This window comes from Melozone crissalis, unplaced genomic scaffold, assembly GCF_028551555.1.
Source record: "Melozone crissalis strain CALT ecotype California unplaced genomic scaffold, PUWL_Pcris_2 ptg000057l_1, whole genome shotgun sequence".
Lineage (NCBI taxonomy): Eukaryota > Metazoa > Chordata > Aves > Passeriformes > Passerellidae > Melozone > Melozone crissalis.
This window is the reverse complement of record NW_026535835.1, coordinates 8,015,621-8,037,374: the sequence shown is the minus strand read 5'-3', so window position 1 is coordinate 8,037,374 and position 21,754 is coordinate 8,015,621. Positions and strand designations below refer to the sequence as shown.

Below are 21,754 nucleotides of genomic sequence, written 5' to 3'. Positions count from 1 at the left end.
GAATTTGTAAATGATGCGACTTTCCCTGTTTCTCAATGGGGCTCTTGTAAGTGAGGTTGGTTTCCTGGTTTGTTTTAGCTGCCATTGAGGCCCTGCTGTAGGAAGCCAGGGAGCCTTGTTCTTTATGAAGCTGGTAGAACAGCTGTAGCTCTATCCATCACAGGGATAAATAGGAGTCCCATAGAAGAGTTGAAAGCCTTCTTCCCTTATCTGGCAAACATATCTAGCATCCTTCATTATCATCCTGTCACTGAGCCTTGGTCAGTTAATCAAGTTTCCTGAGAAGGAAAAAATGTGTTTGCTTACATTTTTTTTCATGGTGTTACTATTTTTCCTCCGCACAGGAAAAAAAAATATTTAAGTCTAATTGTTGAAAACAACTGACATGAAAGAGAAGTTATTGAAGAAAGCTTCACCAGGCACTGGTTTGTTTTCCTGCCACCATTATCCCAGCTGGTAGCTGCCTGTATCCTGGTGGGTCCAAAAGTAGTGTCAACGTGCCTTTGACGCAAGATGGCCCGGAATGCAGTGTGTAAATAACCTCAGGTCTGCTTATAACTGGTTTCTTTGAGAGCTACGGCCCAGTTTGTATTGGAGAAGGTGCCATTCCTTGGAGCACTTGTTTACCTATTTATTGAGGTCAGCAAAGTGAGGAGTAATTACAGGATTTAGACTTGACAACAGGCTTCTGATGTATGAGAGCCCCAGAGTGTGAAATTGAAAAGCTAAGTGGCTTCATGCTATTGTTTGCTTGATAAAAACTGCTAATATGCTCTTGAAAATTTTTTTATTTTGTCATAGCCATTTAAGTTTTATTTAAGGGATAGAGCAATGCTTGACAATGCATCTGATAGGAATTTCAGGAGATAGTTAACTTTCTGAGAAAAAGCCATGAGACAGATATTATATGGCAAGTGACTTCATAGGCAGTGTAGTGGTTTTTGACTAAGCAGTGATAAACATCTCCTTTAATTTTCAGAGGCTTTGTATGAGTTAGTCTTCAAGGTGTTTTTAAGTCAGCCTGTGTTTTTCAGAGCTGCCTTTGTTTTAAATGCAGAAACACATTCTGCTGAGCAGGTTTGATTTGAGTCACACCAAACCCCCCAGGTAAACAGCAGAGGCCACCACTCTTGTCTGTGATGACAGAAGGGGAAACTTTCTGAAATGAAGGGTTAGTGAAAATGTCCTGAAAAGTGCAACTGACTGGTGTGTAGTTGAAAGGAGATGTGTTGTAACCGAAGATAAAGTGGGAGCTGTACAATTCCAGGTCCTGTTGGCAGCAAACGCTGGCGGCTGGAGCTGTGCATGCTAATGAACCCATGAAAGATAGGGAGAAAAGGGCTCTGGTGCTCCTGCCAAAGTGCTAATTCTTACCTTGCTTATGAAGATCAAGTATCTTGCTCAGATTTAAAAATCCGTTTCTTTTATGCTTACAGTAAAAGGTTGAAGAATGTGGTCATACCTAGTCAATTAAAACAGCATTCTTTAGCGCTTCCCTGGCTTTCTGCTGAGACCCAGGCAGTGCTCTCTGCTTGCTGCGAGGCCAGCAGTGCAGGAGCAGCCTTCATCAGTCTTTGTTAGCATGGTGAGCTGCCTTGATGAACAGTTCATTAACCAGGAGAGGCAGAATCAGTCTTTTAATACACTTGCTATCGCAGCTAGGCCCTGCCAGTGAGCAGAAAACCTCAGGAGGTTTATCTGAGCACTAAAACCTTTCTGCTGCTCTGAAACGAATCTTTCCCCTCCTTCCGCAGGCCTTTGGGTAGCAGCATTCATTAAAATGCTTCTTTAATAGTACAGAGTATGTAGGATTTCATGCTTCAAACCCAGCAAACGGGACAATAACATACATGCTTGCAGAAGAAACCTGTTCTAACTCTTCCAGGCGTCTCTCGAGGTTCACCGTGGTATTAATTGTTTCATTGTAAAATGCGTAAGATTGAGGTAACAGTTAAAACAAATAACCGGAGGCATCTGGCAGCGCTCGGATCCCTGGCACGCCGCGTTGGAATGGGGCAGACGTGTTCCCAGCAGTTCAGGCACGCTCGTCGGGAGCTTCAGAGGGTGAAATTTCACTAGGAACAAATCAAAGACTGTGGTTTTTGTGCCCTGGGGTGTTGGGAGGGGAGAGGGGAATGGGCCACATGAATCCATACTTGCTGTAGAGGCAGATCTAAAGCTGGTTTTCTAGCAAGAGTAAAACCTGAGCTGTTGCAGGATGCACCTTAGGATTCAGCTGGATTTATGCTGCAGCAAGCACACGGGGATCATTTGTTACTCTCCTCCTTCTACCCCCCTTCCCTGCTTCTGTTAGCAAAAGATTAGTTTGGGGCAGGGAGCTACTGCTTCATCCAAGCGTTTGAGGTGAAGCAGCCAGTAGTGGAGGCTTTGGTGCTCTCATCTAGAGCCTGATCTCTTGTTCATCCAAGCCCTCCAGGAAATGAGAAACATAAGCTGCAGGTATGTCAGTGCATATATGCAGAGCGCTGCGTTTCTGGAGCGCCTGGAACACGGAGGCCTCTGAAACCCTGCACTCCTCCTCAAAATGGCTGCCAGATGTGTTGGCTCTACTGAATTCCCCAGAGCCTGACACCAGAAATGCTGAGGTTATTACCAGCCTGGTTCTTGCTGTGTTCTTCCTTCATCTTCCAGGCACAGTGTTGCAAGAGGGAGTGTGACCCCGGGTGGCTGCAGTACCTGCAGAGGCAGTGCTGGCACAGGGCGAGCTCGGGGCCAGGCTCGCCGGGACTCTGTTTAAACAAAGGAAGTGTGTTTGTTTTCACAGTCCAGGCCTGGGAGCCTGGGCTGGGATCCTGTGCCATTTCCCTGTGCTAGGAGCAAGATTCTCGAGGAAGACAGCCTCTCCCTTTGCTGCAGAGCACAGCTCTTCCCAGCCAGCAAGTATGCATCTTATCCTCCCTGGCTTGTCAGGGCTGGAGACTGGAAAGCTTAACTTGGATTTGGTTGGGTATTTGTAGGTGCAGTAAACAGTATAGAGACTCCTGCCATGAACCAACATCTAGCTTCCCATGCTTGTGTGGCTTTCTTGGGCCAGTCTTATAAGCTACTGTACTTCTTGATCCCTTGTAACCCAGTCAGTCCCAGTGGATCCTTGAAATCTGTTTCCCAGTCAGTGGGAAATGGAGCTTCAGAGCAGACTTGCTAAGAGCTGCCTCTAGCAAAAGTCAGGAGAACTTTTAAAAGTATTATCTTAAGCCACACTGCATGGTAAATGGCTGTTTTTTGCCAGCAGGTACATTTTCCCTGCCACAGTCAGCAGTTTGCTCAAATAACAAATCTTAATGATAAAGAGGTGTTGGAAAGTACTTGAGTTAGTAGTAGGATCTGTAAGGAAAGTGTATCATCTAACATATGCTGCTCTGCCTTTTACCGAGGAAAAGTGTTTCTCAAAATAGTCCTCCTTACTCCTTAGTCTAATTTGCTTTGGTTTATTTCTAGCATCAAAATGAGAATGTCATTTCACTGTGATACAGCTTTTATAGTAAGTGCAGATCCATGTGAGTAGGATGTATCCTGTGCTTCGTAGCCAAGGCAAGCTGGATGTGGTGACACTTTTAAGAGTATTTGGGCTGTCTTAAGATAGAAGGTGGTTTCTACCATTAAGTAAGTGTGCCCAGGGATGGAGTACATGGGAGAGATGGTGGGTAGACCCCATGGCAGCTCGTTCAGTTGGACTCATTGCAAATCCAAGGATGTATGACTGTGCTTGCTGCATGGGAATCTGTGTGGTCTCACATGGAGTAATCAAGTTATTTAAGGAGGTGTGGGGGGAGGTATATGTGTGGCACACCAGTGAATCTTCCATTTATCTTTGCTGTTCAAGTCTGAGAGTGCTCTGAAACCGTGGAGCTGAGATGGGTGTCATGGAAGACTGGCTTCTTGGAGGTGTCTGGCTAAGTGGATGTATGGGAGAGCGAATCCAGGGAGCTTCACCATAAATTAAAGGAAGTGCCTGGGAGTGGAACCGCAGAGCTGCCCTGGCTCTGGCTGTGTACGTGAGAAGAGTTCCAGAAATGACAGTAAATAACAGTAAAGCTTTGCTTTGTGTTTCTCTTGTAGCAACCCTCCGCTCAGCGAGGAGATGCTGCCCCCGGGGGAGTGGATGTGCCACCGCTGCACCGTGCGCCGCAAGGTAAAGCCTCAGAACAGACACAGCCCCTGCCCTTCCAACTGGCCCTCTGAAACCTGAATCCTGTGGTTTATACCTGCCTCTCCCTTCGTGTGTACTCAGACAACCAGAGCTGCTTCTTTGTGCTCATGTTTGCAAAGGGTTTTGTTAGGAAAGGGATTAAAGAAACCTAAGGGGTCTTGGTGAGACCCTTGGGGTATTTTAACCTCACTACTAGGAGGTAAAACTGAAGTGCCTGATACCTTCTTGTCAATCTGTGCCTTTTAAACTGTTTTCCTTCCCCCTCCATTTCTGGAAAGGAGGGAGAGCTGAGGCACAGAGGAAATGGGAATGGCTTCTGTGCTCAAGGAGGTGAGCTGTCTACAGGCAGAATGGGAGTCACGTTAATACAGCTTTGCCATCAGGGCTCTGATTCTACTTAATATGTGTTTTTTAGAAGAGTGACTTCACAGCAGTTGTACATCAGCAGAGGGTGAAATCACAGTGAGTTATGATTTCCTGGGCTGTTGAACAGGATGGGAAGGAGATGATTGGGCAATATTGTAGCTTGTCTTTTTTTTTTTGCCTTGATGCTCTTTCTCCAGGAAGCTGTCTTGCACAATGTAAACATCTTATTGCTGTGACCACGTAGGGCTGCCTAGCAGAGGGTTTAGAAACTGCACCAAGCTATCTAGCAACTGTTCCCTTGAAGTGACACCCAAAACAGATTGAAAGAAAACTGTGTGCTCAGCCTTTTGTTCCTGAAGTGATTGCCTTGTTATGTTTCCAGGGTACTGCTCAGCCATCTGCCAACAATAGAAATGAAGGTCACAAATCGAAAAACAAATAAAAAAGTAAAAAGAGAGAGAAAAGGAGAAAATCCCCAACTTTTCTATATTAAAAATTGCCTGAAGACACTTTGCTCCCTTTGCAGACCATGTTAGTGATGGAGTACATTGGTTCCTCCATATGAGTGATGCTGGAACAGTGCACAGTTGCCCATCCCAGGCCATGCAGCATTTCCTCCTGTTGCAAAATGGATCTTGTGGTGATTGCAATCTGTAGTTTTCCTCTGCTGCACCTTGTTCAAGACTCCTGTCATCAGGAGATAGCAGAATGTTGTTTGTATGTTGTGCTTATATTCTCCAGCTGACCATCTCAACCTCTGATGGGTTTGTATGCAGTGCCAGGGTTAGTAAAGTGCATCGACAATGAACAGTTTGCTGTGGAGTTTCTCAGTGTTGGTAGCAAAGTAAACAGTTGTGTGATTTGTCAAATGTTTAGGACTAGATGCTGTGAAATGTCCTGATCCGGACTCAAGTATAGCTACCCTGAAAGGAAAGACACATGGTAATGTTCTTCCCCATGCTTGGTTCTCTTCAGCTGTTGTGTCACCTGTACCTTAGCTGCCATCAGACTGTTCTTGCTCGAGGCTCTGATGACTGCAAGGGGGAAGTTGTAGCGCGTGGCTCAAGCGTTTTCAGATGCTCTTTGTCTTCAATCGCATATTTGTCAAGGTTGATGTGCTTTGTTTGTGGCCTCCATGATAAGCCTGCCTATTCATGTCGTGCAGAAGCGAGAACAGAAGAAAGAGCTGGGGCAGGTAAATGGATTGGTGGACAAATCTGGGAAAAGGACCACCTCCCCCACCAGTGACGCAGACCTGTTGGACAGGTCTAGCAGCAGCATCAGGGCTAATGCGCATGCCAGGATCTTGGAAAGGAGAGCGAGCCGGCCTGGCACTCCCACATCCAATGCCAGCACCGAGACCCCCAACTCTGAGCAGAATGATGTGGATGAGGACATAATTGACGTGGATGATGACTCTGCCATTGCAGAAATGGACTGTGGGCAGCCCCAGCTGAAGCGACCCTTTGAGCTTCTTATTGCTGCTGCCATGGAAAGGAACCCAACGCAGTTCCAGCTGCCGAATGAACTGACCTGCACCACAGCACTTCCAGGTGAGCAGGGCCTTGTCTGCTGATAGTGAAGATGAATGCAGTTGCATCCTGCTGCCATCTTTCCTCTTTGCCCTCCTGACTCTGTGACAGTTGTGGCTCCAGTGGTGCTCGCTGGTGAAAGCAGAGGTACCTCTGGCTCTCCACCACCTGCCTTAGCAGCAGGTGCCTCTCAAATCTGTGGGGACATTGCAACTACACACCATGTCCATCAGAACTTGTGATAGATGCTTGTTGATCTCACCTTGGACTAGATCATCAATATGAAAAAGAATCAGTTGTCAAAATACTTGATTTTTGATTTATGATGCAATAATATAGTAATAAAGTAGTGACTAAATGTATAGTGTGTCACTGAAATTACTAAGTGTGAAGTATATCTGCCTTTAAAGGCAGTCTCTGTCACTTAAGGCTAGATTTAGTGGTTGATAGAAGTTCCTTAAGCAGCAATCTTTGACTTTTCTGAGATGATTATATGTATCTACCAGAAAGTAAACCTCTGCTGTGTGGATAACACAAAGCTTTTTAAAATTTCCTTTTCAGGTACTAGTAAGAGGAGGAGAAAGGAAGAAACCACAGGAAAGAATGTCAAGAAAGCACAACACGAGTTAGACCACAATGGTTTGGTTCCCTTGCCGGTGAAGGTCTGCTTCACATGCAACAGGTACTTGTTCTTTCAGGAAGCTGTTCAGTGTAGCTGCATCCTTCACAGGAGCAAAGTTCTCGCTGAAAAAAGTAGATTACCTGTTTCCTTTTCCATTCTCCTTCATTATTTAGTTGCAATCCTCTAAACAAATGGGAGAATATTAATCTTTGCTAAATAACAGGTGTTCACCACAGCATGTGTAGATCCAGCTGTAAAGGGTTCTGAAATGTAGCCTGAAGATTGACAAGATTGAGCCATCTTGTCTTCAGTGTTTTTCTGCAAAGAAATATTCTAAAATTATGATGGTTTGGTAAATGGTGATGTTTGTTTATGGTTTGTGAAGGAAGTGTGTGAGGAGGTGACCTTTAGGAAATAGAAATCTACTGAGAGATTTATAAGCCCAGGGCAAATAGGAATATTGTGCTGAAATTGTAAATCTGAAAACCAGTCCAAAATACTGATGGGTTTTGTAACTCTGCATAAAAAAATGCATAGATCAACCCCAATTCAAAATGTCAGTGGAAATGAAACCTTCATTTCAGAAACCCAGTCAGAGTGAATTTCTCGAAGTGGAATGGGGATTCAGGTGGGCTTTTGTGGAGAGCAACTGATGACTTTGTCATAGAGCAAAGGCTTTTTTAAAGCCTGGGGATTCAGATGTAGTTTTTTTTTCTGGAGTTTGAGACTTGTTCTGAGAACATCTTGTTGATGTACACGTCCCAGCATCACACATGATTCCTCCAGGGAAACTTGTAATTACCTAAATCTGAGATTTCCTTTTGATCTCTGGATTTTGCTTCAAATAAAGGCTTTTGCCTCAAGTGGATCTTAAAGAAGGTCTATACAGATCAAGTTACAAATCAGAAATCCTACTTTTTGTTGCAAACAACAGCCTAGAGGATAAACTGAAGTGGTCAGCCAAGCTTGTCTGAATGTTCCATTTATACTCTGTACAGGGAATAAGATTTGGCTCTCTCTTCTCAGGAGTTGCAGAGTGGCACCTCTAATCCAGTGTGATTATTGCCCACTCCTGTTCCACATGGATTGTCTGGAGCCACCGCTTACTGCCATGCCTCTGGGTAGATGGATGTGCCCAAATCACATAGAACACGTGGTGGTAAGCAGGACTATGATTGCAGTATGGTAACCGGATGCCGGAGTGGAACCTGGCAGGTCCATTAAAGGACAAAGCACAACAAATGTAAAACAGCTTCTGAGCTCTTATTGCTCCCTGTAACGCTTGTAAAGCTCCTGCTGCAAGCAACACGCTCTCCAAAGGAATATGATGCTGCTCTCTGCAATAAGATATAAAGATGGGGGAACTCCTTCCTGTAACTGAAGCTGACAGCTCAGATTGTGGCTCACTGACAGCTTGTCTAGTTTTTGACTGGACTCTTTAAGATCTAGATGAGCTTCCAGAACTGGGATACAAAGCAGCACAGTGCTACAAGTAGGGGAAGTAATTCTTTGCATGCTTAACCCAAAAAAGTTTCATTCCAAGAGGGAGTGTTCATTTTTGGAAAAGCAGTGTACTTGAGACTTAAATACTCAGGAAAGAGGGGGCTGAAACAAAGAGCTTTTTCCCAGACAAACTGCTTCTGAGAGCATTGATACTGCTTAGTCGGCCTCTAAATGCTTTTGTATTCATCTCCAGCAATGTGCCCTTTAACAGAAATGGTTAGTGCTGCAGGAAACAAATAGTCTAAAGCTGAGCTGATGCTGTACTGCCAGTGCTACGAGGCATTATGAAAGTCTTAGGGTGCCTTAGAGTGACCTGCAGATCCCTAACTCCTGTGGCATTATCTGATCACCCAGCTGAACCAGAAGAACTTGACCCTGAGTAATCGGTGCCGAGTATTTGACCGGTTCCAGGACACCATATCTCAGCACGTTGTCAAAGTGGATTTCTTAAACCGAATCCATAAGAAACACCCTCCGAATCGCAGAGTTCTTCAGTCAGTGAAGAGGAAAGGTCTGAAGGTAAGTGTAGCAAGGAGTGGTGGGTGAAAACCCCTGTGTATGTGTTTTAGTTTGGAAGGGAAACCAGCATACTCCTTGGGGCAGGAGGAAGAAGACAGTCTGAATGATTGTGTTGGTGAGAGATCTGGGAGTCAGCACTCACCACCTGTAGGATTTAAAAAGATCTCTTTCTTTCAACTATAAGACTCAATTATTACAAGTAAGCACTTAATCTAGCACAAGCATAGAAGGTACAGCACAAAACTTCCTGAAGGTGGCCCTACAGTCAGATTTGGGGCTGTGTTGGTTGCCAGGATGTCTGATAACTACCATACAGACTTCCCTTGGCTGTTTTTTCATGATTTCTCTTATGCTGTAGCCACCATGTTGTACCAAAGTCATGCCTGACCTAAGGGAATAAAACCTATTAATTTCAGCATGGCTACATCAATTTAAAGTACTCAGTCCTTGATACTTCCAATGTATCTGCAGGGTTCCTTTGGGTGAGAAAGCAGCAAATGCCAAGTTTAGTGCTGATCAAGCACTTGGTTTAACTAGTCATTCTTAAGTAATTGTTCTCATGTGTGATCTTCTTTCTCCACACTGTAGGTTCCTGATGCTATAAAGTCCCAGTACCGGCTTCCACCCCCGTTACTCGCGCCTGCAGCAATTAGAGATGGCGAGCTGATCTGTAACGGGATCCCTGAGGAACCCTTGCAGAAGCACCTTTTGAACACTGAGCACTTAGCCAGCCAGACAGAACAACAGGAGGTAAATTAAGTCAAATGCTGGGACTCTGTGTGTGTAGTTGCTTTGGTACAAAGATCCCCTTCCACTTCAGTCGTGATGGAGCAGTTGTCTAGGAAACCAATCTCAGGCTCCTGTGTGAAGGTGATAGCTTGTCTTGTCTCTGACAACCTTTGTGCATTAAAACTTCACTTTGACTTTCCAGGTGAGATGTAAAATTCCTCATTTGACACTTCAGGGAAGTGGTGCAATAGTCCTCTGGCCTTAAGAGTGGAGTCGAGGGCCTTCTGTCTAGACGTCATCTTTATTTCGTGGCTGAGGGGAAATACTTTGCACTTTGATTATGTAAGGCTGCTCTCTGACACGTTTATTTATAAGTTAATGTCCCATTTCTGGGTCGCTTTTTATTGCGGATGGAATTGGGCATGTAAATCAAGGTCAAATGAGTGTTTAAATCTTGTATGAAACTTCTGGCCAGATTCCACAGTGTAAAGGCATGTTAAGTTGCTGTCAGTGGAGAAATCAAGTCCTTCTTTTTTAGCACAGACAAGCTTCTTTTATGTGGCAGGTGCACATCCACCATGGAGCTTAAAACTTAGAATAAATCTTCCTCCACTTTGTGTAAAAGGAAAGTGCTCTCCACCCCAGCTTTCTACTCCCTATAGCTGAGGTAGAGCAGCATTTCTTTCCAACATGCTGTAGAATAATTTGGAGGGTTGTATTTGGCTAGAAGCCCAAATTAGTGACAGGTATGTTTGTAACCTGAGGCTGAAGAGTTGCAGCATTTAACAAATTAAGAGAAGGAGGAGTTTAGAAGTGAGGAAATGCTGCCTGCCTTCCTCCCTCCTTTAATCTCAGCCCCTCTCTATCCTACCTCCAGCATGGAGATAAACAGAAGATAATTTTGGTTGCACTTTTATACCTCTAGACCAAATTTTTTCCTAATTGTAGATGAGGAACTAAATGCTAAATGCTCTGCATTTCCAGAGCAGATGCTGTAGTTCCACACTGCATCTCAGCAGTCAGCAGCTGGATTTCCTCAGGCTGGGTGAACGATGGAGCAACTGTAGAGGTTTGGAGCACTGCTGCCTCCAGAGCTAACCTGCACTTTTTTCTTCCTTCCAGTGGCTCTGTAGTGTTGTTGCGCTCCAGTGCAGCATATTGAAACATTTATCTGCTAAGCAGATGACTTTGCTTTGGGACTCTGAACAAACAGAGAAGGCTGATATTAAGCCTGTTATTGTGGCAGATGGCTCACTCGCCAACCCTTACCAGGCAGCTGACAAGGCACCCACACCTTCCCTCTATTCCATGTCATCCTGCACCTCAGGGATTACCACCCAGAATTCCTTGAGCTCCTCGCAATCCCAGCAGACTTTGTCACAGGAAGATGTTAACTGCAGCTCTTGTATAGATAAATCCAAGAAGGCTTCTTCTTGCGGGACTTCGAACGGGCCGACAGCCTCCGACATTAAAGTGAACGGGCCTCATTTCTACGGCGGCTCATCCGAATCCTCAGCACAGTTGACTGACTCCCAGAGGCTCTCGGGCTCTGGGAACACAATCCCTGTTTTGTCTCATCGGCAAACGTGGCCTCGGCCCCTCACGCCCCCAGCGAGTTGCGGACTTCTGAACCACACCATTGGAACCATTGTCAAAACGGAGAACGTAGCAGGACCTGTTTCTTGTGCACAAAGGGGATCTGCGCCGGTCACGAGTTTGCCTACGTCCATCTCGAGCTCCTGTGCCAGCCTGGAGACCACCAGCACTTTGCAAAGGAAGAATGTGCAGACGCAGATCGGGCCGCCGCTGACGGCAGAGCTGCGGGCCGGGGGCTCCCCGCTCAGCGCCACCCGGGCTCTCACCCCTCCCCAGGCTGCAGGAGATGGCATCTCAGCTGTTGGGTCCACAAACAGATTCTGTTCACCAGCACCACCTTCAGGTACGTGCTGAGCCACTGACCTTGGCCCTGGGGCTGAGAGAAGCTCAGGCTAAACCTCATTCGAAATCTCAAGGCTGTAGCAGCGTGCCCTCGTTTGACTGGGAACTGGGCTTTCTGTGGAGAGCCAGCAGAAGTTTCTCAGGTCTCCTCTGTGTTAGGTGTCTTTATAGGAGCCATGGGATGTATTTTTGCTGGCTGCCTATATTTGAGGGGGTAACTCTGTCCTGACAAGCAGGATAGTAGGTCAGTTGAATTCTTGAAAGCAACAGTAGCTTTATATCACTTGGCTGCTGCCTCGCTGTTTCAACAGCTGCTGCTTTAAAACCCCAGCGCTGCTGTAAAACCACTGGTTTGTTTCAAATGGCCGTTTGGATTGCAAGGTAGTCAGTCCTCCTCACAAGAGCAGCTCTCTGGGATCTAATCCAGAGTAACTGTTCAGGCAGTGGTTGTGTCCCCTACTGCAGGTGTTGTGCACAGCCTCGATGTTGGAGAAATGTGGGCTTGGAAAGTGTATCTGCTTAGGATCTGTTGGCCTGACACAGGGTAGTTACAGACTTGGATATGCATCCTGAGTTCTACCCAAAAAAACTGCTAAATAATAGCAAGGTGTACAATAGAGTGTATATAACCATTTTTAGTGTAGAAACATAAAGTCAAAGATGTTGACAGATGCTGGAGTAACTGCCCACAGCTCAAATTTTGCTGGAATAAACGTTCACATGTGGCATTCTCTTCCTTTTCCCTCTCCCCACGCCAGCTCAAGACTCAAACCAGCAAAGCCTTTGTGCAGGTTGGGTGGGAGCAGGCACTGCAAAGCACGTGACAGAGCTGTGTGCCACTCCTCATGCAGTTGCAACCTGCTCAGTGTCAGCCTTGTGTGCCGTGGCTCAGGTCTGGTGGCTGTAAAGCAACAGAGCGACATATTTTTATAATCCTTTCTAAAATTCCTCAATGAGTAACTTCTAAGCTTTGCCTCGCCTTTGGAAGCAGTCCCCAGGGTACTTGGCCTCCTCCTGAATAAACTTGGTTACTCTGAGGCTGCTGAATTGACCCTGCCCTGCTTAAAAATGCAAGGCTGGGAGAAGTCCTGGTAGAGGAAATGAGACTGTGTTATAGAAAACTTCTTGCTTGTGGTTTGAAGAGGACTGCAAGCCCTACATAATTTTGCAGTTACTTAAGATGTTAAATAATTGCATCTGGTGCAAAGCTTGTGTACTACAAAATCATTACTTGCTGCAGCGTCTCTTGGGAAAGGTGTAAACATTTAAATTTTCCATCTAACAGGATGGATTATATATTTATAACAAAAATTGTGGTGTGCAAATTTTGCTGCCGAGTACAAAAATGCAAATTGCTCATGACTTTTTTTGCCATAAATTTTAGTAGTTATAAGCAAACCAGCTCAAGAAGATCTGGTATTGACAACACATTACAGGGGTTTTGTTTCCTGGCATTTGCCACTGCATGGTCACTTTCAAAGCAGGAGGATTTTATTTGGTAAATAATAGAATCTGCTTATGGCTGTCACATTCCTTCTGGACAGTGATGTGCACCCCCGACTTTATAACAGTGTAGAAATAAAACCAGGGCAGTTGTGCTTTTTATTCACGTTGAAAAGCTAGACAAGCTACTTGGCAAATGTCTCTTAGGTTTAATAAATTCTTCAGCCTCCTGGGGAGTTGGTGCTCATCTTTCCAGTGTCACCACAGGGAGCAGGAGATTAAATGTATAGGTCAAGAATTCCTCCAGCAGCTGGAGACGAGGCAGAAGCCACGTTTGGCTCTGTGTTGGAGGCACACAGAAGCTTTTCTGTGAGCAGAAGAAAGCTCCTGGCCTCTAGTTCAGGCCTTTTTCAAAGCATGACTATGAGCAAAATGAGTCATTTTGGAGCAGCTTGGCAGCCAAGGGCAGCCTGAGGGCTGGGTGCATGTCTGGTGAACGTCACAGTGACATCTCTTCTCTCCATCACCTCTCTCTGTAGATGGTAAGGTCAGTCCCAGCACCTTATCCATAGGAAGCGCTTTAACTCTACCCTCATCACTCACTTCAAACTCTGCAGCTATGTTGGACTTCACTGGTTCCCTAAAAGCATTTATGGACGGGGGTGAGTATTTAATTCATCATCAGTCTCTGCCAGCCCTGTGTGTTTGCTTCCCTAAAGCATTCCATCTCTGCTCGAGGGAAAGTTCCAGAGATAAAGCAGGGTTGTAGTCAGGTGAGGGAGGGGCTGGGTGTACATTACCTTAAATATGTCACATGCTTCCCTGCTCTGAGTGTTGCCAAGGCAGCAAGGCCAATGAAGTGTTTCTGCCTGAAGCTTTTCTGGGGAAGAATCACAACTGGGCTGCTTTCCAGGTGGAATTCACATGCAGAAACCTGCAGCCCTGCCATGTTGTGGTGCTAGCTGCAATCCAGAGCTGCTCCTGGCAGATGTAAAGTCCAGCAGCAATAGATCTTGTAGTAGAGCAGTCACCTGAGTGCTGATGCTCCAGTGGGTCTGTTAATTTTATAGTTTATTTCTGCTTCTGTCAGTCCCCTAGACTGGCCTGGTTTTTATTTCCTTTTGTTGCATTTGGCAAGAGATGGCAAACGTTAGCAGTGCCTTCAGGAGGAGATTGCTGAGCCTGCAGCAGCTTCCAAGGGGGTTACAGGTCTCTGTAACAGGGCTGCACTTTCTAACCAGGTAGCAGAGCTTCAGAGGAAGCACCCAGCCTACTGTCCTAAGGGGTGCATTGGCCATCTCTACTGACCTGTTGATTCTGGGCCAAAAGAGCAGATTTTCAGCTTTTATCAACCCTAGTTGCCCCAAACCTCTGCTTGCTGCCTCAGTTGGAGCTCTCCAGCTCTGGCACTGTCCTCACACTCTTCTCACAGGAGGTGATGTGAAATAATAGCTCACCTATGTGTAGGAGTCTTGATATTGCAGAATTGGTCAAGTCTTGGCTGTTGAAGCAAACAGCAGGTTTGTAAGTGGGGCAGCTAAATCCACTGCAGCTCAGTTTGCACTCTTTCCCTGAATAACTTACTAATTGCTTTTTGTTTATTAACAGAGATTGAGATAAATATGCTGGATGAGCAGCTGATCAAGTTTCTGGCCTTGCAGAGAATACATCAGCTCTTTCCTCCCAAAGCTCAGTCTCTAGCAAGCAGTGTCAATTCCCATCAGCAATCTCCTGTGGGGAACCACATTGAAGGTAAGAGCAGCCCTAGAATAGCTGGGTTATGTTGAGCCATAGATTTGCCACTGTCCATTCCTTGAAGGAGATTTCCCTCTTCTTCTGGTATCTGATGCTGCTTTTCACTTTTCTTTCTTCTCATCCCCCTGTTCTGGATATCCACTGACCAGAAACTCCATCAGGATTCTGTACTTAATTATTTACAAATTTGAGCAGTGTGAATACTTTTAGTACCTCCAGATTTTCTGCTGGAAACGTGTAGTGAAGTTGTGTTTTATTCATCTTAGAATTAGCAATAGATGGGAAGGTTCATCTCAGGTTCTTGGTGGCTTTTCTTTGCACTTTTACCTTTGAGATGGGCAAGAGAAATCTGTGAATTCCTGCTCTCTCTTTCTGGAGAGATAAAAGAACAGGAGGAACTGGAGCACAGAATATATGTGTGACATTCATTGCCTGTTCAGAATGTCCCTGTCAAGCTGAAACCACTACATGTGACTAATGCCAGTAATGGAAAGCACCTGGAGTTTCTCTTGGAAATCTCCATATTCCCAAGTTTGGCTTTGTTTATTACCACTGGTATCACCTAAAGCTGCAGGGTGAGCATGGCTTTGGGTTCCTCTGCATTCAGCCAGTGAGTTTAATCTGCTTTCAAGCACTAACTGGAGAGCCTTGCTGTGGAAGCAGTTCTCTGCTCCCTCTCTGCTAGGCCTGGGGGTAAATATCCCAGATAAGATCTTTGGAAGTCAGTCAGTAATCTTTTTCTGAAGCTCTGTGCTTGCCTGCTTTAGCATCACAGCATTCCCTAAATGCTTTGTCAGTCTCCTTGTGATGGCTGCTGCAGGACACAGCAGCAGGCTGTGGTATGAGCTGCCTTCCTGCTCTGGAATTCTTCAGCAGTCTGCCTTTCTCAAGGCAGATTGGTGCTGTCTGAACCCATCACCCTTTTTGGGCAGGAATGATGCATCCAACTGGCTGCTTAGCATTGCTGGTGAAATGTTAGATCCAAAGCTTTTAGTGAGCTCTGCAGAGCCAGGCAGCTGAAAGGATTCATGCAGGGCAGCCAGGCAGAGGTGGAAATTGTGAGGCCACTTGGTGTGACCACTATTCTTGCTGTAGGTACCTCTGCAGTCTTTCATAATCCTCATGTTCTGTTCTTTGATTTCACCCTCTTGGTGAAACACTGTCCTGCAGATGTGGTATCAGGAGAGGCTTAAACTCTGTGTACAAGGGGTTTTCCTCCAAAAGACAGTGCTGAAATCCTGGCTAGGCCTGTGTGGTCCAGTGGAGTTCAGTATCTGTTCCACAGAAGATTTTCTGCCCAGTTAACGTGGGCATGGGAGTGTGTGATTTGAACTTGGAGCTGCTCTGGAGGCTCAGCCCTGGACCAGCCATTGTCAAGTGTGCAATAGGGACTGACCTGAGGGTAAAAGAGTCCACGCAGTCAATCATCCTGTCTTGGGAGCTGGGTTTGTCCCTGCCAAGCCCCGTTCAGCCCAGGTGTTTTTCCTGCAGCTTCACTAGAAATGAAATCACCACTGTGAAGTTGGTGAATTCACCAGCACCAGTTCTTTTTAAGTGGCACTTTGAGAGCAAAGACCGAGCTCTTTGATTACCCAGAGTAGAAGAGATTAAGAAAGAAGCCAGGGGTAGAAGGCTTGTGTGTTCCTCAGCGTGGCTCCATTGTGCACACTCAGTGTTAATGCTCCCCATTTGCATGGCTTGTGTGGGTTAGGAGAAAGCAATTTTCTCTGACTGGCAAAAAGAGGTTTCATGCACAAACATTCCTAGAGGGTTGGGAACTGGTGCTTAGGCCAAAGCTGACTGCATCCTCCTTAGGGCCTGTGCTTTCTGAGCTAGGGACACTGGGGTCAAGCAGCTTTCCCAGCTGATAACATTGTTCAAGTAATTTCTTTTTATCTTGCAGCGCAAAGAAAGGAAGTGCAAGCCCGGGCGGTGTTCTATCCTCTGATGGGCTTGGGGGGTGCAGTCAATATGTGCTATCGAACCCTCTACATTGGGACAGGTGAGTGGCTTTTTCCTGCCCTGACCTTTTCAGAATCAGGGTGGTTCTTCCTGAACCCTCCCTAAGGTCTTTGCCAAGTGGGTGTCAAAGGAAACAGACTCACTGTGGCCGCTTGTACTGGGATTCTGCACTACCAAGAAGTGTGGAAATCCCCATCTGCCTGAATCTGTGTGGGTGGCAGCTCTGTCACCTGGTGTCAGAACTAGAACAGCTGTCTTGGAGTTTTAGTGCTTGACTGATGGAGAGGAGAGTTATGGTTTGGTTGCAGGTTTTGTTTCTTGTTGCTGAGATTCTTCTGGTGCTCTGGGTAGACCCAGGAGCAGTGAAATGCTCTTCAACCTTTGTGGAGCTGCTGGCTCCCTTCCCCCACTGAAACTTTGTTGGTGGCTTACCCAAGCATTATTCATGCAGTCCTGGGAGCAGGACAAAAGCAGTTGCTCCCCTGTTGTTTTGCTAATTGAACTTTAATTCTGTCTGTTGTTCTGTGCTGCCTGACAGTTTGGGTTTTTTTTTTTCCAATATGAACTGAGCCTGTTTTGTCCTCCCCCATGACAGGAGCTGATATGGATGTGTGCCTTACAAGCTATGGTCACTGTAACTATGTGTCTGGCAAACATGCCTGCATATTCTATGATGAGGTGAGTGCCTGAGTGATTTTTTTTTTTTTCATTATTATTATTTTTATTTTTTGGTGTGCATGGCAGTGGGAGCTGGAGATGCAGGCAGCAGGTTGTCTTTGTGTGGTGCTCCTTTTGTGGACTACAAAGTAAGAGCTGGGTTTCACTCCAGTGGAGGCTGTGTCAGCATTTTCTGTCAAACCCTTTTCTGAAGCACAGAGCTCTGCCAGCAGGATTTCTCTGACTGCCTGTGGGCAAGGACTGGCCACAAGTCAGCATTGTCACTGCTGGTGTCTAGGGAAAGAAAAGGACATAGACGTGATCTGATACTTTTTGATCTGAATGTGTTGTTAATAAAAGCTAAACTTCGTGTGTCAACATCAAACCTCAGCTGGAACAAACCAGGGAACTGCTCTGAATCCCTTGTTTTCAAGTGTGATGGAGGAGCAAAGCATTCATAGCATCTGCAGTTCTCTATAAATTATTTATTTAGCTAAAACTTCAGTTAAGCTCACAGCATAAACAGAAACCTACAGTTTCTTCTTTGCTACAGCCCAGAGATTAGTTTGTTTGTGAAGTAAACAGACCAGCAGGCCTGCCAGTAACAGCACTGCTGGAGATGTCTCTTAGCATGGAAACAGTCTTTGAAGCAAGATCGAGTCTTTCATATCACCATTTGTCAACCAGCTCCAGAGCAGGATCCAGGATTAACCCACAGCCAGCTCTGGCCATTCCTCCAGTGCCCTGCCAGCTACCAAACACACTCAGTAATGGGATCCTGACCATAAATCTGTGTGGAAGCATCTCCTCACAGTGGTCAGCCATAAATCAGGCTCCAGGCACTGACCTGTGACCCTTCCATGGCTGTGGTCACTCTGGAGAGGGAGAATTCCCATTCCTGGAGCTCACTCTGCAGGTTCTCCTTCTGCAGTTGAGCAGGTTACTTCCAAACCTACTCCCATGTGCATGTGGAGTTTTTGTAACTTGATTAAAGCCTTGTAGTCCCTGAGGGACGGGGTCTTGAGCTCTCAGATGATTTCTGTGAGCTAACCTGAAATCTTCTCTGCTCTGTCAACATCCTGCACAAAGCTCAGCTGAGCGTGACGCCGCTTGTGTAACTGCGTGTCGCGGTGATGTCTGCTGGCATTTCAGCCTGCACAAGGCCTGAGAATCCCAGACTGCCTCTGTCCTGAGGCCGCTGCAGCACGTGGCATCCCTCTTGCCATCTTGTGCCTGCTTTGCAAAGCTCATCTCTTCCTGCTAGGCACAGGTCTCGAGCCAAGTTTGCCTCAGGTGTGCCTGTAAAATGCTGGCTGTTGAGAGCATCAGCTTGAATATCCTGTTCCCAAAAGATGTGTTGGTTCAAGTAGGTAAAACCCACTTTGCTTTGGCCCTCCTTCTCTGCCAGAAAGCAGCTCCTGCAGGAAGGCTGGTTGTTCTGGGAGCCGGGGGATCAGGTTGGTGATCTCTGAAGCTGGAGGATATTTACCACCTCTTATTTGACCACTACTGGCAACAAGGAGAAGGGGTTGTGTTTCAGTGTTCCAAAGAGTTGTGTATGGGCAGGAGCACTTCTGACTAACAGAGGGTGGGGTTAGATTGGATATTAGGAAGAAATGTTTCCCTGTGAGGCTGGTGAGGCCCTGGCACAGGCTCCAGAGAAGCTGTGCCTGCTCCAAACCAGTATTCAAGGCCAGACTGGATGGGGCTTGGAGCAACCTGTTCTAGTGGAAGGTGTCCCTGCCCATGGCACAGGGCTGAAACATAAGGTCCCTTCCAACCCAAACCATTCTGTGACTTCATGTGTTGATTCCCTCCTCTTCCCTTTCTTTCCAGAATACAAAGCATTACGAGCTGTTGAACTACAGTGAGCATGGGACGACCGTGGACAATGTTCTGTATTCGTGTGACTTCTCGGAGAAGATGACACCCACTCCTCCCAGCAGTATTGTTGCCAAAGTGCAGAGTGTGATAAGTGAGTGTTGTACCACCACCAAGGGAGTTAATTGAGAGGGGCAGGAGCAGGTGGAAACCAATTCCTTGTTGATGCCCCTTGTTCTGCACAGGCTGGTGCATCCCTTGCACAAAGGGGAGCCTTGCCACAGCCCTCAGCTGGGGCTACACAAGACCTTCCTCTGCAGCCTGGGGAGCTCTGTGCCCTGACCTAAACCCTACTCCAACCTCCAGGGCAGGAGTTACCAAGCTCCAGGTCCTGATGAGCAGCCAGTTTGGAGCAGGCCTGAGGCATTTCCCCATGCATGTCCTCCCTTTCCAGGCTGTGAGAAGATCTGGGCTGTGCTGCAGCCATTCTGTCCCTGCATGGCTCACTCCTGCACTCCACCTGATCAGCTTCCTCATTTTGGGCTGCCAAAATAGATATGTAAATGCCTCAACCTCTCCAGGGCTGTGAGGAGATTCCCATTTCCCTTTGATCAGCTGCTCACTGCAAACTGAAATCCCTCATGGCTGGAGGATCTTACCCATGAGGCACCTCAGCAGTAACCCCTGCTGATGAAAACAAGCTGCTGCTGACCTGCCCAAACCTTACCATTTTTTTTTATTATTCTTTTCCAGAACGACATAAAAGCAGAAAACAGGAAGAGGAGGCGCACGAAGAAGCTGCTGTGATGAATTCACAGGCACAAGGGCAGCATCGAAAACCCTGTAACTGCAAAGCCAGCAGCTCCAGTTTGATCGGGGGCAGCGGGGCTGGCTGGGAGGGCACGGCCCTGCTCCACCACGGCAGTTACATCAAGCTGGGCTGCCTGCAGTTCGTTTTCAGCATCACCGAATTTGCGACCAAACAGCCCAAGGGGGACACTGCCTTAGTACAAGATATGGACTTGGAGGAGAAGCTTTCTCTGAAACCCCACCAGGTGCCCGTGCTGCGGTCCAACTCAGTTCCCTAGGAATTTTTAGGAAGAGAGCTTTTTGGAGCAAGGAAAACGCCCTCAGACTCTTTACAATGCAAAAATGTACAAACCGAGGTGGGATTTTTCTGTGTCGGCCCAGAGACTGTTCACACGCCGTTTGCATGAAATGAAGAACGTTTAACTTTTTTTAATTTTTCTTTTTTGCTCAAGTTTTAGGGGCATTTGCACATATATTTGTACTATACATTTCATTTTAAAAGGAAAACTGCAGTGAGAGCAGGACGCGTCAGAGCGAGGGGTGACCGCTGTCTGACTCGAGGACTCTCTCTGACAGATAGTTCCCATGCAGTTGTAAAATAATCAGAAACTTGTTCTATTTTGTGCCAGTGACAATAGTTTTATATTAAAAGAGAAATACAGTTTTCATACAGCAAATCTATACAATATCATTGTTTTATTTAATGTAAAGAAGCGCTCTTCTTCCCACAGTTATTTTTCCCATCCCTCCCTGCTATGGTTGCACTACAAGTAGCTACTGTGTATTATGGGCAGTGAGAAATGAGTTCTTTTCCTGGTGTCCATCCTATTTTTTAATTTCAGATAAGGAAAAGTGTTGGATTCTGTGTAAATACATCAGTGATGGCATTTTTCAATGTTTTAAAGCTGTGTACAGTGCTACATGTGGTATGACGTTCCTCAAATTGTCTATTGTAGCAGATCCTTTGTCGTAACCTGTCTGTCTCTTTTGTTTCTCTGCCACCTCCCCGCAGCAGAACAGCTAGTTCCACTGTACATAGTAATTGTAACGTTTTAGACTTTACAGAAACTTTCCTGTATTCTGTATATAAAAAAAAAATACTTCACATTCTGTTTTCTCGATTGTCTGTCTTCACTCGTGTCACCACAACCTGGAGCTTCCCCAGAGTGTCTGACTGCAGAGGAGCCTGAGCTGGAATCAAGGCTGGGGTGGGATGGAAGGACCCTGGTGTCCTGCCTGGGCTGTGGGAACAGGGTGAGGGCTGGAAGGTGATGGAATCATGGAATTGGTTGAGGTAGGAGGGACTCTTGAAGGTCATCAAGTCAATCCCTGCAATGTGCTGGGACATCTTCAACTCATCGTGGCCCAACCTCAGCTCAAGTGTTTCCAGTTCTGGGCTCCTCAGGACAGGAGAGACATAGCCTGAAGGTGTCCTGGAAGGTCAGGGGCCTGGCACACCTCATTTATGAGAGAAAGCTGAGGGAGCTGGGCCTGTTTAGCCTGCAGAACAGGAGACTGAGGAGATCTTATTCTCAAATACATCAATGTGAAGGGAGTGTGGCAGTGGATGGGATGGAGCCAGGCTCTTCTCAGGGGTGCTGACCAATAGAAGGAGAGGCAAGGGCAGAAATAGGAGCAAGGGCAGTTACACCTGAACATGAGAAAGAGCTTCTTCAGCATGTACTGGAACAGGCTGCCCCAAAAGGTGGCAGATTGCCAATCCCTGGAGACATTCAGCTGTCCAGACACAGCTCTCAGTGCTCCAGAGGACGCTGCTTGAGCAGGGGGGCTGGACTAGGTGACCTCCGACGGTCCCTTCCCACCGGAACACCCCGAGGCCCTGTGATCTCCCACCCTGGGGGCAGCACCGCTCTCCCGGGCTATCGATGGGGGGCCCGCACTCACCCTCTCTCCGTCTCTGCTCGC

At 46.5% G+C, this 21,754-nt stretch overlaps 1 protein-coding gene across 1 annotated transcript in view; it reads left to right on the top strand.

The window, feature by feature from the left end:
- PHF12 (PHD finger protein 12) overlaps positions 1-20,928 on the top strand; it is a 31,511-nt gene extending 10,583 nt beyond the window's left edge. Inside the window, exons 3-15 of the mRNA XM_054287207.1 lie at positions 4,081-4,153; positions 5,703-6,090; positions 6,631-6,751; positions 7,718-7,850; positions 8,549-8,713; positions 9,302-9,463; positions 10,565-11,381; positions 13,363-13,485; positions 14,432-14,575; positions 16,482-16,580; positions 17,136-17,218; positions 19,034-19,172; positions 19,772-20,928. Of these exons, the coding sequence (XP_054143182.1) occupies positions 4,081-4,153; positions 5,703-6,090; positions 6,631-6,751; positions 7,718-7,850; positions 8,549-8,713; positions 9,302-9,463; positions 10,565-11,381; positions 13,363-13,485; positions 14,432-14,575; positions 16,482-16,580; positions 17,136-17,218; positions 19,034-19,172; positions 19,772-20,106 (2,782 nt within the window). The 3' untranslated portion in view covers positions 20,107-20,928. The remainder of the gene's footprint in view (positions 1-4,080; positions 4,154-5,702; positions 6,091-6,630; positions 6,752-7,717; positions 7,851-8,548; positions 8,714-9,301; positions 9,464-10,564; positions 11,382-13,362; positions 13,486-14,431; positions 14,576-16,481; positions 16,581-17,135; positions 17,219-19,033; positions 19,173-19,771) is intronic.
- Positions 20,929-21,754: the final 826 nt, after the last annotated feature.